Source organism: Zalophus californianus, chromosome 2 (assembly GCF_009762305.2).
Source record: "Zalophus californianus isolate mZalCal1 chromosome 2, mZalCal1.pri.v2, whole genome shotgun sequence".
In the NCBI taxonomy this organism is placed as follows: domain Eukaryota; kingdom Metazoa; phylum Chordata; class Mammalia; order Carnivora; family Otariidae; genus Zalophus; species Zalophus californianus.
The window spans coordinates 31,085,207-31,102,105 of NC_045596.1; the positions used below are offsets into that span (position 1 = coordinate 31,085,207).

General features: G+C 44.8%; 1 protein-coding gene across 1 annotated transcript in view; it reads right to left on the minus strand.

Moving 5' to 3' along the window:
• RELL1 (RELT like 1) overlaps nt 1–14,043 on the minus strand; it is a 63,045-nt gene extending 49,002 nt beyond the window's left edge. The window contains exon 1 of the mRNA XM_027599816.2: nt 13,797–14,043. Coding sequence (XP_027455617.1) covers nt 13,797–13,884 — 88 coding nt within the window. The 5' untranslated portion in view covers nt 13,885–14,043. The remainder of the gene's footprint in view (nt 1–13,796) is intronic.
• Between the last annotated feature and the right edge of the window lie 2,856 nt (nt 14,044–16,899).

The window sequence follows — 16,899 nt, forward strand, 5'->3', positions numbered from 1 at the left end:
AAAATTCCCGCTATCATTTATAAAAAGCAAAATCAAAAAGCCATGCTGATCCACATTTAACACTGTTGTAATTGTTGATTACTCAGAAATCCTAAACTTCCCTTTGACTTTTAAAACAATAGAAACAATCGTGTGAAGGGACCAGATCTGCCATATCCCTTTGTCTAAAGTTATATCAATTGTAAATGAAAACATTAAGTGAAAAAAATAAATAAAAGCAGGATTTTGAGCTAACATGATCCCAGGTTTATTGCAAAAAAAGACAGCAAAATGTTTACACTAGTTACCTCTGTGTGGTAAGACTATAAGTTATTTTAATTTTCTTTTTAGTACTTTGTATCTTTTGTCTGTGGAACATGGGAAGTACCTTTTTCTACTCCTTGAATTTTCTAAAATGGCTTGACGGTAATCACTACAGTTGTTTTTTTAAAACTATAGATAAAAATCAGTAAGAAACCTTCATTACTATTAGTTTGAACCACATGGAACTATTGTCACTATAGGTCAAAAATAGTCACATGTTGGTGATTTCATAATCATAACAGTAATTTTAATTATTAAATTAATTAAAAGTAATTAATTAATAGTAATATTAATGCTGTAGAGGTAAACCATAATTCTGGAAATCCGTGAGTAAGGAAACTACTTGTAAGTGCAATCCCCAATATTTATATACTAGATATTTCCACTGACTGGAGGCAGAGACAATGCTATGAAATCTTTGAGTTACACCACAGGACAAAAGGGTCAAAGAAAACCACACCGTGGTATAACTTCTACTTTATTACACTATAAAACACAATGTAAGTACGTAAACAATAAGGCACTGGCCTGATAATGTCTTTTCTTCCCCCCTATATTTCTTTAAATGCCTTCTGAGTCCTTATCTAAATAGTAAACCACCATAATTTCAAAGAGAGTCCTCCAAGCATAATGTTTTAATATCATGAGTTGGTTTTTCCAAACAGGAAAGACTTGACTGTTTCATTTTCCAACAACCAATTCTCCATCACCAACTGGGTGCCCTACAATTCAGTTCAGTTCTGATTCCAACCACTGGAGCTAGTCCCAAGCCCACAGGTTGAAGGGCTCAGTCCCACAAGCCTGCCCCCACTTCAGCCACCAGCTGCAAATGGTGTCCCCAGGCTAACCAACGACAAATTCAGGGATTTCCGTGATCTTCCTCAGGTTCGCCAATTTTCTAGAATAACTCACAGAACTCAGGAAAACTCTTAACACTTAGGATTACAGTTTGATTATAAAGGATGTGACTCAGGAACAGCCAAATGAAAGAGACACAGAAGGGCAAAGTATGGGGGGCGGGGGCTGTGTGCGGCGCTTCCGTGATTTCTCTGGACATACCACCCTCCCAGCACATCCCTAAATTCCAAGTTTTTATGGAAGTTTCTCATATAGGCATGATTAAGTCACTGGCCATGGATTAATTCAATCACCAGTGCCTCTTCCTTCCCAGAAATCAAAGGATGGGACTGAAAGTTCCAACCCTGGAATCCTGTTGTTGATTCCTCTGGCAAACAGCCCTCATCCGGAAGCTATCAAGGGGCCCAAGAGTCATCCATTAGCCTAAACTCAGGTATAATAAAGGGCTCATCATGAATAACAAAAGACACTCCTAGCGCTCAAAAAATCCCAAGGGTTTTAGGAGTTCTGTGCCAGGAACCAGGGACAAGTATGTTTTATTATTCCACACTGACTCAAAGTCTAGAGTCTTTGCTCATTTCTATTATCAAGATACAGCACTGAACAGCATAGAAAATATCAACTATTTTATCATATGGTTGAAGCAAAAGAATTCTCTTTCTCTTTGTCTTCCCCCTTCCCACTCCCACCCAGGAACTAAGTCACACCACATCCATTGTCTAGAAACTACCATTTCCATAACATGTAGGTGCCTAATGTATACTAGTACTTTCAAGCAGATTATTTCCCTCTCCCTAAGTCAATTTGGTCACGTTGTTGTAAAAAAACCAAGGGACAGAAGAAAACGGACTTGCCAGAAATGACAAGATGAAGCCCTTAGCCAAGCAGCGTTTTCGAAATCACCCCAGTGCTGATCTGCAGGTTTTATTTAAAGACACTGCTCTATACACTGATGGCCAACACGCGCCCCCACCCCCCCCCCCCCCGCCCGACCTCAAGGGAAGAGAAAACAATGAGAACCTGACCAACAATAGGGGGAAAGAAACAGAAATGCACAACATTCTTCTGAGAATAAATGCTTAACGATTAAGAATTCAGGAGTCAAGCTGATTTGTACAATGTCAGAGGATTTACTGTAACAGAACACAAATACACAATTAGCTAGCTTTCACGGTTAATGAACTTTTCCCGGCCCCTTACACCATCAAGACTGCACGCTGCCCTTACTTCATGATTCCGGTTTCCCAGCACTCCTTAAACTTTGAAAAATTGTTTCTCTCTGGATGTCATAGGTATTAATTAAACCTACACACTATGTGTCGTATTTCTATCACTGACCGAGAACTACGTTATTCATTTTATATGCCGAACAATTCTGAGATGCATAAGAACAGATAGTCTCCTCAGCCCTGTCCCCCATCCCTTGGCCCTCCCCTCCCCCTATCTCTCTGTCTCTGTCTCTCTCTCTGTCTCTCCAAAGCAGCAACTTAGAAACAAGAAGGAACAGCAATATCAGCTGCTTTGCTGAGGTACTGGGGCCATGTCTCAAACTCAGGACTTACTGAGCTCAGCCTCTGGGGCTCTGCCATCACATCCCAGTGCCTGGGGGCCCCCCTTCCGGTCCCCCATCCTCCACTCCACCCAGCCTTGGCCCCCACTGCCTACACAATAAAGTGCATAGTTTCTGGAGCTCCATAGCCTCACCTCAGCCTCCCCTCTGCAATTTTCACTGAGGAACCCTCCGTTCATACCGGGTCTGCACTGACTTCTCCTGCCCTGCCTCTACACCTTCGCACAGGCTGTTCCTTGTGCTGGCCAGCAAGCCCCTCCACTCCTTTAGGGTCCTCTTACAACGCCAGGCTTTCAGGCATGTTGAAGTCCCTTCCACCTCTCCTATCGGAAGGCAAGTCCCTCTTCTGGGATCCCATACAGCATTTTGTAGTTCTTGGATTGTACCAAACTCATTCTCCATTATTCTACAATGATTTGTATTCAGAGCTTATCTTTCCCTTCTGAATCACAAGTTTGCGGAGGGCAGAAACCAAGCTTGTTTTGTTGTTTTTTTAATTTTACATACCTACACAATACGTAATAGTATCTCAAATAAGGTCCTTTGTTTTTTCATGAATCGCACGCTGCTTGTAGGGAATATCTACCTGTTTCACCTGCAAAGGCTATATTAAGGCACTAACTTGGCAATCCTGCGTATGAAATAGACTTTTCCCTCGGAACCCCGCTTGCTGGCTCTATCACCTAGCTTCCAGCGATCTTCAATGCCTCTCGTTTTTAGCCACGCTTCTTTTGTGTTTTGCCTTTAATGGAGGAGGAGGAGGAGGAGGTTGGAAAGAATTGAGGAAGCTGCAAAGGAATTAAGGCTCCACATGCATACAGCACACATATGCGAAGAAAAATGAAGGAATGCCTGTTCATGAGCCATCTGCCAGTTTACCGATGCCAGGAAATCCCAGGCTGCTGTTTTTATCACGTAGATAATTCACACGATTGTGTTGGAGACTTCCAGCTATGAAGAGCTGTTAGAACGTTTGAAAATTAGCATTGCCGAGTTATATCGTGAGACGGAAAGCCCCGTGAATTCTTCAAGCTTCCACCCCTTACAGGAATGTCACAAAAGCATGTTATGTCTGTATATAAGCACGGGGGAGGAAGGATGTTGCCGATATTGAAAAGGATTTTTTGTTTGTCTGGTTGGTTTTAACTCTATCACGTGACATTTTATGTATGGGTTCTTTATACATCTTCAACCACTCAGCTAAACTTATCTGGCCTGTTAAGAAGGGTAATGGCATAACTGTCTTATCTGTATCTTTTAGGAAACTGAAGTCCATTTTTCCTTAATATCCCCCTCATGCCAAAACTTTTAAAAATTCATTTATAAACCTAATGACATGTAAACTGAATTACTCCATTCAAAGATTTACTCTAAAAGCAAAAAGGACAATTCCTAAAGAATTCCTTGGAAAACAGCCCATTTTCCACTAAAAAGCAAAACCTGCATTCAATTTCTGATGCCTTCATTTCCTTTGAGTAGATGGGCCTACGGTGAAAAAGTTAAAAAAAAAAAAAAAGATTAAATATACAACCTTCCTTTTACCTGTGGTGCTGAGCACACAGTGCATACAATTTCACATAATAATAATAGAGAACATTTGAGAACAAGGAACATCCATTTAGCTGTGGTTTCCCCTCATCTGTGACGTGAGTGAGACATTTCACTTCTCTTCATCTTGGTGAATCCTCAGTAAATGTGTTTCCTCATCACTGAGAGACCGAGACTACAGCAGCCTGCTTCTCAGAGAGCTTGCAAGAATCTGATCAAGCCTTGAAACCGTTGAGCATGTCTTCCATGCTCTGCTGCCCCAAGGACCGCTGGTCAGACCGACGCAGTGAAAACTGCATAGAACTTAATGTTTAATACCACAGGATGGATGCCACAGGGCTTCATGGACTCTGCGCATCCATTCCCAGGAGATAAAATCAGAGGGAAGGTTTCTTGGGAGTGCCACCCTTGATCTCAGCTTGAAGGGTGGGAGGGGAACAATATGTGGACAGCGCGCAAAGCACGGAGGGATTTCCTGGTTAAGAGACACACTGCTCCCTATTTCTTCCACCTCCTACCTCCCCACTCAAGTATAATACTCCAGCAGCATCACCTGGGAGATGTATGAGCAGAGCAAAACCTCCAGTCCCTTCCCACCTCTACTGTCACACACTCTGGGGTGGGGCCCAGTGATCCATCTATGTTTTAACCAGACTTCTCTCCTTCTCTCTTCCATTGACCACTCGTTCTCTTCACCTCGCTAATGCCAACACTTCTACCAGGATCAGCTGAAACTTCATTTCCTCCCGAAAGTCTTGCTCAACCTGTACTGGACTCTCTCATCCCACCCCCAGCCCCAGGTTAGGTACTCGGGCCACGTGCCAAACATACTAAAGACACTTTATCATTATTGCCTGTTTTACCACCTTCCCAGAGAACCTGCTAGCTCCATAAAGGCACAGACTGAGTCTATTTTGTTCACATCACTTCATCCCCAGTGCCTTGCGCACGGTAAGGCACTTTACTAACATTTGCTGAATTAATAAATATATCAAAGCACTGTCCTGTGAAACAAAGGCATAAAAGAAAGATATAAAGTATTATGGAACATGACAGACACACATTAACAGATGCCTTTGGTACACTGGTTCCAGAAACACAACTGAATTTAGTTCACCTTTGAAAACAGTTTCATGAATGGATTTGGGTTTTGAGAACTTTTGCTTTGAAAATTTTCATTAACACTTCCAAACATTTCAATGTCCTACCATACTTACCTATGAAGCAGTACTTGCTGACTTTTATCGTCATTCTTTTTTTTTCTCAATGACCAGATTTTTTGCACCTCAGGCTTGGGGAACAATATGGCCCAGAGAAGCTGGCAGACAAAACAGCCTCTTATTAAATCAAGAAGGGACGGAGAGAGGAGACTATAGCTAACATTTGTGGGTGAATATTGGAAAGCCTAACCCTTCACTTTATTGTAAACCAAAAGCCAAGTCAGACACCTGGATTCCAACTCTGGCTTCCTTCCTTCCAGTATTTAAGCGTCTGCTCTATTCTAGGTCCTGTGCTTGGATCTTAGCCGTGGACAGTGCCCAAGACACGTACACAGGCCCTCTCCTCACCAAACCTAATGGTCTGCTCTTCTACTATAGGCTAATGCTGTTCCTGACTGCCACAGGCCATTGAACTCCTCGGGGCTCGGTTTCCCCATCTGCAAAGAGAGCGGGTTAATTACAAGATGACCACCAAAATCCCCTCTGACTGTAACTAAGTAGTTTTACGGCTAAAAACACCACAATCGCCCCATAAGTCAGTTAGCCAAAGTCATGCATCTCAAGTCCTGCTTACCTAGATCCGGAGAGCTGGGAAACCAGCATGAGGATCAAGTGCAAATGTAGACCAAGGAGCCTTATCAGAAGCAGCAAACCTGGGGCCACGTCAATAGAGAGCCAGCTTTAACACAATGGGAAGAGTCCTAGACCGAGTAAAGGAACCTGCTTAAGTCCTGGCTAGGCCAACTTAGTGTCCTCAATTCTAAATAAGCTTTGAGGAGATGGTCAAGGTTCCTTCCAGCCCCTAATGCTACAGAATTCTACTTCCTCATTCCAGTACGTGTTTTTCCTAGCACCACCAAGCAATAATTGTATCCTGAGGCTATTTACCTGGATGGAGCATCAGATCCCACAAGTTAAGGGCTCAGTCCTACAAGCCTGCCCATTCCCTCACCTTGGATGCCAATTCCAAGTCCAGGTTGTCACCTTGTGCTTCTGATCCACAGGCTATAAAGCAGAGGTTCCCACAACTCCATACTTGGGTGCAATTAATTTGCTGAAGCGGCTCACAACACTGAGAGAAACGTTTGACTTACTGGATCACCGGTTTATTAGAAAAGATAGAACTCTGGAACAACCAGAAAGGAAAGCCACATATGGTAAGGTATGAGGAAAGGATGTGGAATGTCCACGCTTTCTAGATGCGCTACTCTCCACACACCTCCAGGCATTCACCAACCCAGAAGTTCATCCAGTCTTGTTCAAAAGGTTGTTTAAAGCACTTAATCAGAAGCTCTCCCCCCTAACTCTTCCCCATCCCAGAGGTTGGTGGGTGCGGCTGAAAGGTCCAATCCTCTAATCACATGACCTTTCAGAGGACCAGCCCCATCCTGAGGCTACCTAGGGTACCACCCTGAGTCCAGAGCATCCCCTCTAAGGGGGCTCCTCATGAATGACAAAAGACACTCCTACCACCTGGGAACTTCTAAGGGTTTGAGGAACTTTGTGCCAGGAACTGGGGGCAAAGACTAAATATACTTCTTATTAAACTACATTTATCATAAGATTTACTTCAATGCAAAATTCACTAGTCAGCAATGATAAGAGGAACAATGATCAGTCCAACCCTGAATAATCACAAAGTATGTCAGGAGAATGATCACATCAAATCCTAGGAGAACACTGTCAAAATTCTATGACTATACTTTTGGATCGACTGGCTAGAGATAACCAGATAACTGAATCTTCCAGAACTCTTCGAAAACAAATGTCACATTCTACCCTTATAAAGGCAATGGTTTTTTTCCTTTTGTCTTTCTCTCCTTCCTTGCCTAATTTTGGTAGCTAATGGCTCAGCCCCCCATACCCCATGCATCCCAAGAGAACTCCCTGCCAAGCCCACTGGTCCCTATTCCTCCCCCCTTGAGGCCTCAGGTGCTCCCAACATTGCTTCCTCAACCCCCCACCCCTGTCGTTACACAACCAGCCTCAGCGGGAGCTGGGAAGCTAGAGGAGATAGGGGATGCCTCAGGCAATAGCAGAGGACCTGAAAGGAAAATGCTGGAGCAGTTAGGAAGTTTGTCTCACCAGATAGTGGTGGTAGGTTAGTATTTGGTTCAGGACAAAATAATAATAATATATTTTCTTGGCACTTACTATGTGCCAAACACTGTGCCATGAACTCTCATGTTTTAGCTCATGGAATTGTCATAACACCGCACATTTTCTCCCTAATACAGATGAGGAAAGTGGTTCAGATTTTTTCCCCTTCGTACAATGGCATTTTATTTAGTGGTGGGAATGCATATACACAGGAGCATGCAAACAGAATGATGGGAGGGGAAAGTCGGCAGAGCTGCTGCTGTTTAGAACCCTGGGATGGCGGGGGGGGGGGGGGGGGTGCGGGCGGAGGCTGGGTGGCTCAGCCAGTTATGCGTCTGCCTTCGGCTCAGGTCATGATCCTGGGGTCCTGGGTTCAAGCCCCACATCAGGCTCCCAGCTCAGTAGGGAGCCTGCTTCTCCCTCTCCTCCCAGCCTGTGCTCTCTCTCCCTATCTGTCTCTCTCTCTCTCAAATAAATAAATAAAATCTTAAAAAAAAAAAAAAAAAAGAATCCTGGGATGAGCAAAAACAAGAAGGTGGGGGCCTTGGGGGATGGCGAAGGCACAACAGAAAACCAGTTGCCCTGAGTTCCACAGAGTTTGACAAAAGGATTCTCAAGGTGAGATGACCACCAGAGAAACTCAGTCTGCCTGGGGTATCTGCCACTTTCTATCCAGCCCTCCCTCCCCAAAAAGTCCCTGGGCAGATTCTGGCTTTTTCCGCCTTACAAAGAGAGCCATGTCAGTAACCGGCAGAGGAGAAACGGAGCCCAGCTTCTCCATAAAGTTGCCATTATAGTGGGCATCCATCCCCAAAGCCACCGAGAAAAAAGAAAATCTCAGCTTTGCCCGGGTATCTTTATTTTAGCAGATTCCACACTAGGATACCAAAACAGTGCTTCTTTTCATGAGGTACCACTCATTTGAGGAGTTACTTTCCTCCATAGGATATTTTACTATTTTAAGCAGTTGTACATTTGGCTGCCCACAGACAAGAACAAATGAGTCATGGAGAGGAAATGCAGGACCAAAATCCTTTCCCTGAAAACCTGGAGGTCAGATGTGCCTTGAAATTCAGACTTTGTAGATTCTAGAAAGGTAATGCAATGCATTTAGCACACATTATATAACACTCTGAAATCAAATTTATTGAGATTACTGCAGCAAAATTTAGTAATATTCAAACTAGGTGAAATGAATACGTACTCCAGAATCTTACATTGGTTCTGGTTAGGTTTTACCACCAACGGGGTATGCAAAAAAGCCTCAAAAACTTGGGTGTTCAGAGCTTTTCTGACTTCAGAATTGTCCAAAAAGAATTACAGGCATATGCAAATGGCTCAAATACTAGAAAACATAGTCAACCTACCAGTAATCAAAGACGTACAAATTAAAACAATCAAGGTACCACTATTTGCCTTACAAATTAGCAAATGTGTTTTTCTTAGACAATGCCAACAGTTTGAAAACTGAGTCCTTCGACACTGCTGTGAGAAGTAAACTGGGACAACCTTCAGACCACCGATACTGGTGTCATCAATGGTCTCAAAAAGATGAATACTTTTGACCCCAACACCCCCTTTCCAAGAACTCCTTTTCCATGGACATCATCGATACCTAGACAAAGCTTTACACACAGACATTCACTGAAACAATTCATTTGAGGGGTGCCTGAGTGGCTCAGCCACTTAAGAGGCTGCCTTCAGCTCAGGTCATGATCTCAGGGTCCTGGGATCGAGCCCTGCGTGGGGCCAGGAGGCGGGCTCCCTGCTCAGTGGGAAGTCGGCTTCCCCCTCTGCCTCTGCCCCTCCCCCCCACTCATGCTCTTTCGCTCTCTCTCAAATAAATAAAATCTTTTTTAAAATTTTCAAAAATAAAACTAATTCATTTGAAAATTCAAATTCAATTAAAAATAACTAGCCACAACTGAAATCTAAAACAGAGTCACAAAATCAGTGAATCCATATAATGAAATATTATGCAGCAATTTTTTGAGAAGGTAGGGAAATGGAGAGACCTCACATATAATATTCAATGAAAAACACAGGATCGGGGCACCTGGGTGGCTCAGTCGGTTAAGCGTCTGCCTTCGGCTCAGGTCATGATCCCAGGGTCCTGGGATCCAGACCCACATCCATCCTGCTCCCTGCTCTGCGGGGAGCCTGCTTCTCCCTCTCCCTCTGCTGCTCTCCCTGCTTGTGCGCGCTTGCTCGCTCTCTCTCAAGTAAATAAATAAAATCTTTTAAAAAAAAGGAGAAAGAAAAACACAGGATACAACATTATATTTGCATTACGATCCTATCCAAGCAAAAAAAATAGAGAGAAAACAAGAAGGAAATACACTAACAGTGGCGAGTGCCTTGGAGTAACAAGACCAAGGGGTAATTGTCTCCCCTTTAAATCTTTAAATCTTTGGGAGACTTTTCCAAAAGGACCAAGAGCACTGTATTTTAGCTGAAGGGAAGTGGAAAAAGAAGGCCTGTCTACATAACTCCCAGTCAATGGCAGCAAATTCATGAATCTCTGAGGTGCCACTCTGGGCTTTTATAAACGTACAATGAACCTGTCTTTGCACAACCACCACCACCTCCAGAATGACAACCTTATAGGGTATGTGGTCTACATTTATTAGACAATTTGGCTGACATTTTAAGTCCAGCCTAATGGACACCATGGGAAAGAAATCCAGAAAGAAACAATACAAAGGATAAGAGATATGCTCACTGGCAGTGGGTAAGGCAGGCAACAATAGGAGCCAGCACATACCCATTGTACAGGTAACAAAACAGAGTCATGGATAGCCCCACTCGCCGAAGTGGCAGGGCTTCTCCCTGACTTCCACTCCGGGGCTGTCTTAGAGCTCGGTGCTCTTCCCACTCTATCTTGTCATTAGCCTATTACTTGGTGATTCTTCATAAATATCTTCGAATAAAAAGAAATTTCTCACTAGCAAGAAAACCAAAATGATTCACTAATAACAAGAACAGGCTTCAGAAGCTAACAGATCTGACTCAAGGTCAAAATCCAACTTAAATATTTGAGTGACTTTTTCAAGTTAACTTCTCAGATACCCGATTTTCTCATCTATAAACACAGGAATAAAACCACATAGCTGACAGGGTGTTGAAGAATCAGATGATCTGAATACTCAAGACTAGAGCCTGCCACAAAACAGGTATAACAAACGCTGCATCCTTCCTCCAAAAAGAGTGAAGTGTCTACAATGAACCAACTCCAAATTCCAAGTTTAGTCCTTGTTGGCACACCAGACTCCTTATTCTCCCTACTATCAGGAGCCCACCAAATCTTTACCAATTACTGAAGTGCCCTAAAATAATTAGAAACCACTCAACATAATAGTTTTAACCAATGACAACTTAAATCATTTTTTGTCAGTTTTAAATAATTTCTCTTTCGTCTTAACATGTAAGTAAGCTTCAACATCAGAGCCAAATTCTTTAAAAAGTAACAATGAAATTTTTGTTTCTATTGCCTGGGGCTTTGGCCTGTCTCATTTGAATTCAACTACTGAAACGCCCACATCATCTGTTTGATTAATTTCCTTTGAGGGGGGGCAAAAGGGGGAGAAGAGAATGAAAGGCGCTTCTCAAATTTTTCATTTCCTCTTTAAATTAGATCTGGGTATGGAAGTCTCAGCTCCCAGGATGCTGGCTCAAAACATTCTGTCCACTGACTATGTTATTATGTGGCTGCATGGCTTGAGTGCTACCTGGCCAAAGGAGAACCCAGAATTTAATAAAGCTTATCTTTAGCATCAGATGAGGAGTAGGAGCCTGGATGGAAGCCCACAAAACCCTAGGAGAGTGCCATTCTCTCTTCAGCGCCCCCAAACCTTTTCCACCCACTCCTCTCTAGAAGGCGGTACCCATTGTCTGGTAGAGAAACTAATAAGCCCAAAGGTTGAGTAACCAGAAACCTTAAGGGCATAAATAAGCCAAGATGTGGAAAATCATCCCTTCTGATGCCTGTGGTATACAGTTTCGAACGCGGCTTCTAAGAGACAGAAGTTTAACGAGATTCTTCTAGCGGGCAGGAAAAGAAAGAGACATTGTCACTACCCACTGTGAAGTTATCTGTCCTTTTCTCTGCTTCCCAACTTCTGCTAACCACATGCTTACAGTTTTAGGATGTCCTACACTTCCGATCTTAGAATTTCAACAAGACTGCTGAGGTTGATTTCTGTTCTATTTTCTCTCTGGGGAGAAGTGGGGTACAGTAGAGAGAATGAACTTTGGAATCAAGCAGGCTAGGTTATCAAAGATACATATAAAGATACACACACACATACACACACGCTCATCTCCCACTGGTTCTGCTTCTCTGACTGAAGGCTGACTGATACATCAGCTATGTGACTGGGCCAATTATTTAACTGCTCTGGGCCTCAGTTGCCTCACCATAAATAAGAACTTCATAGGGCTCTGAGAAATAAGTATAGAGAAAGCATATTAATCGCCCAATTCAAAGCCTGGCATACAGCAAGCATTCAACGCTGCTGCCTATTTCCTTCTTCCTACTTTCCTAAAACATTACCTACAAACATTAATACCGTCATAGATTCCAAGAGGACCAGATGTTAGCTGGTCAGGACATCTTTTCTTCATACAGGCCTCTAGTCACACGGGCACCTTTGTACCCTGTACTCTTTCCTTTTTAGATACTTTGTTCTTCAATGGTAAACTTTCATCAAAAAACGCGATGAGAACTTTTTTCATCACATTCCAAACCTGAGAGCTGAGTGTTGCTGAGATCCATCGGAAACACAAACTTAACCCAGGAATGGACATCCCTGGCTGATGGCTGATTATATGCATCCAATGCTGATTTTTTAACAATTTTACTCCCAGGTTAAGCTATTCAAATTCTGGGGCAACTAAGTATGTTCTACAACCCCGAGTCCAATTTGAACCTCATGATGCACCCACTTGTCTCAGCCATGAAACATGGGGTGAAAACCAAAATCTCCCATCCAGTAATACATGTCACCAGCTTCCATTTCCCCAGGAGGGATGACTGAAGGAAATACGGGTCTGCTAATAAAGGCTCAGGAGACATACTCTCCATCCTGTTGCCTTCCTAACATGTTGTTTTCTGTGAAAAAGTGAAGGCCAAAGTGATAAGCCAGTTTAAACTGTAAGAGATTCAAATCTTCTCAGGAGTAAAGAGCAGTGTATGTGTTTGTATGGAGGAGATAGTCACGGTTGGAAGGCTTCCAGATGCTTATTATTTGGACGTGAAGAAGAGCCGCTCAAGCTTGGAAGAGCTTGCTGACGTAAGATTCCAGGCTGTGGTAACCCCAACTGGCCAAGAAGGTATGCGTTTATTATTATTATTTAACTAGTGCTGTAAAGTGGCAATTAAGAGGGAAACCAGTGGCAAGAAATCCCTGGGGTCTACAGCCATAAAAACAAGAGTGTAAGACTGGACTTTCGTAAAAGTTACACGTCCTCTTAGATTTCAATTAAAAACTCCTGCTCCAAATTCGTCATTGAAGACACTTTATGGTCTCTGCTGGAGGCTTCCTGCTCTGACCACAGAAGGTTCCTTTGTGGTGACAGGAATTGACTCAAAGAAGAAAAAAAAATTAAGTTTACAAACGTGCCTTCCCTTTTCCCAAGCCTGATTTATCCAGGATATGTGGGGAAGACATCTGAAAGCCCTCAACCTGTTACAAGAATCTATCAACCACTACAATTAATGAAAACTTGGAAAGAAACGGAACTCCCCAAGGTCTTAAAATATAAAACAAAGGTGTGGGGGGGAACTACGACAGCGCACCCGGTCGCCGGTGTCGATTTCCGCTCGCGGGGCCTTTGAGGACAAGTGCGGCAAGGGGTCCGCGGGGATCCATGGTGCTCAGCCTGGCGGCAAGCGCCCCGACGGAAGCCAAGACCAGGTCCAGTCCCTACACCCCGGGCAGCTCAGAGGGGCGGGCTAGGGGTAACAGGTCCTCAGAGGAGCAGGCGAGAAAAGGGACGGCAGATCCCGGGCAAGCGGGAAGGGAGGGACGGGAGCCGTCGCGCCGCGCCGCACCCGGCCCGGCCACCCTCCAACAGCCTGATGTTCAGCGTCGGGATCCCGCGGCTCTGCCAGGGCAAGGGCAGCTCAGGGCGCAGTGGGGCTGCCGTCCGGACCCCTCGCCTCCTCCCGAGCGCCCAGGCCCCGATGGGACACTCACCCGGGGCCACTAGCGGCGAACTCACGGTGCCTCCCACGAAGACAGCGGCGGCCAAGACCGCGGACCCCGAGAGTTCTCCTGGGGCCATCGCCGCGTTCCTTCACCCTCCACCCACCGGGCGCCGCGTCCCGGGATCCTGCAGGCAGTGCCGCTCGAGGACCGGCCGCGGACGCAGTAGCAGGGCTCGGCCCCCGCGCGCTGTGAACCCCGCCCCGTACAGCACCCTTCTCTCCGGCCCCCCCCACCCGGCTCGGCCCGGCCTCTCCCCGCCAAACCCCCGGCTCCGCCTGCCCGGGAGCGAGCCCCACCTGTGACCCCGCCCTCGTCCCCGCCCATCGCGGCCTGGCCCCGCCTCGCCCCGCGGCGCCCGCTTCCTTTCTAAATTCCACCGCCTCTGCCACCGCCCTGATTAGGCCATGACCCCGCCCCTCCTGTCCCGCCCACCGAGGTCCGACCTCGCCTCCCTCCGGCAGCTCCGGTCACGCCCACTTCTGCCTGGTCCCCCCTTCTTCTCGCCGCGCCTGCTGCGTTTCCGAGTTCCGCTTCAGCGCAGACGCGGGGATTGCGCGGGAGCCAGGCGAGCGGGCAGGGTCTCAGCAGTTCATCCTGCTCTTCGCCGAGAGCAGGCGGGCGGAGGAAGAGGAAGAGAGAGAGCGGGACAGGAAGCTCTAGATGGCCTGACTTGACCATCATCGGAGTGGGCATTAATTCTTTGCTGTCATTTCTATTCAGCTGGCATTCCCCTCCGTGACTGGTCCAGAGAGGGGCGCTGCGCCGTACGTGAAGTTTCACTGTTTGAAAATTGAGGAGAAAAGGCAAATCCTTCAAATTTCTTCCTATGTCCGCTTTCCTTTAAGCTGCTCCTTTTGGAGAACAAACCTATACATACCTGCAGGAACAAATTGTTTTGTTTTTTTTTTAAATCGTGCGCCCACATTGCACTTTGCAAATACTTTCACGAAATAGTTCTTTAGGTACCTCGTCACTTACGATCTCCTTATATCCTCATGTCAGCTCTGTGAGGTGAGTAGTATCCCCATTCAACCGGCCGTTGAGTAAACCCACGGGACACTGTGTTAAACTGGAATTAACTTGTCTTCATGGTGTTTGCTCACTGCTGTGCTCAATGACAACACACATTAAGAGTCAGAAGTGACTTTGAAGTTGAATCATCATGTGCATTGATTAGACAAGAGCCTTTCTGAGTAGTTCCCTCTTTACTGCACTTGAGAGACCCCTGAAGCCAGGTGGTCAGGCCTTCAGCAATGCTCAAGATCACAGGCATGGTGAGGGGGGGTGAGGTCTGAGGGTTTTCACAGAATGGGGCTCTTCCTTGGTTTGACTGTCATCTTCCAGTTTTCAAAAGAAGACTATTTATCTTCTTGTTGAGTCCTGGAAAAACATAGACTCTTAAAAACACTGGCACGGATGTGGGAATCCCCAGAAGCTTGGGCCACTACAGATAGCTGGGGCTGAAGGATGGGAGCCCCTGCCCTTGGAAGCCAAGGGCGGGCACTGTGGGTCCTGTTCAGCTGTGGGCACATCCTGCAGTCTGGCAGGTGAAGCCGTTTTATACCACCCTCAAAACTGAAAATGGCTGCAGAGGGAAAACGTCCATGTAGGTTTCTAACTTAAAAAAGGAGAGAGTCCTGGGTCTAGAAATTAAACTGTAAACTGTAGCCAGAACCAGCTATATAATTTGCAGAGCCTAGTGTCAAATGAAAATGCAGGGCCTTTTGTTCAAAACTTACTAAGAATTTCGGGATGGCAATAGCAGGTGTTAAAGCCGTTATGGAGCCCTGTGTACAGGCCATATACCCATAAAGCCAGCTCAGGTTTTGGCACTTAGAATGCAGCAAAATGCTTGAACCAAGATATCTATGCAAAATGTAAAATATCACTTGAAAAATGAATCATGTTTCACTCTTTTTTTCAGATTGAACTTACTAGTAAAAAGACAGGACCTTTTTTTTTTAGGTAATCTCTACACCCAACCTGGGGCTCAAACCCACAGCCCCAAGATCAAGAGCCGCACACTCCACCAGCACCCCAAGACAGGGCCATTTTAAACAATATATTTGAATTGGATGTCTACTCATGGCTCTCCAGAAATAAAAATACAACCCTGTAATTAAAGCTGGATGAAACCTTAGTAACCGTCTATCAAGCCCCTTACTTTAGAGATGAGAGATAGTTAAGTGACTTGCCAGATACCTCATACCTAGTATGAACCAGGGTTGAAACCCAAGGCTCTGAAATTTCCCTTCTCAGACTTTTTTGTAACACTTGGCTCTTTGACCCAGTCTCTGTAGATACCTTCCTGTCACATAACCCCATATATGTGCATTTGCACATTCCACTATAGGGAGGGAGGGCAGGGGGGAGAAAGGGATGAAGGGAGAGATGAAGGAAGGAAAGAAAATCAAGCTTCAGTTATTCTCCAGGTACTTACCACTACAGATTTGCTTGCACAATTTAAAAAGCCATTGTTTGTTTTAGTTTAAATGTGAAGACCTCAATGTGATGGAAGTTTTTTACATTAGGAAGGGGATGTCACATTTCTTCTGAGGAAATAAAAATTGACACCATGAGGCTAAGGGATCTTCCCATTTGTTTCAGAAATAAAATTAAAATATTAAAAGGTAGAAATAGCTGTTAACAATGGCTCTCATTTATTCATCCCTTAGATTTAGCCCCATCCCACAGTTAGCACTTTTCCTGTGTTCCTTCATCAAATCCTCACAACTTGATATTTGGGGAGGTGTTGTTACTGCCCTTCACTTCAAAGCTGAGAAGACCAGGATGTGAGGAATTAAGGAATTTACCCAAGTCACACAGCTGCTCCATGGTGTTGCTGGGACTCAAATCCAAGATCAGCTCACTGCAGGCCTGCACTTGAACTTCTGCTTATACGGTTCTTCTCCAAAATGCAAAATACAACAAAATACTAGCCAATCAGCTCTCTTTTTCCAATACAAAGTCTTAGTCTGTCTTTACATGCTTAACCTAGCCTTTTTGAACTCTGCGTCAACAATTACGTGTTTTTTTCTTCAAGGAGAATGTTTATCGGATAGGTTATAAATAAGAGTTTGGAGGAATCAAG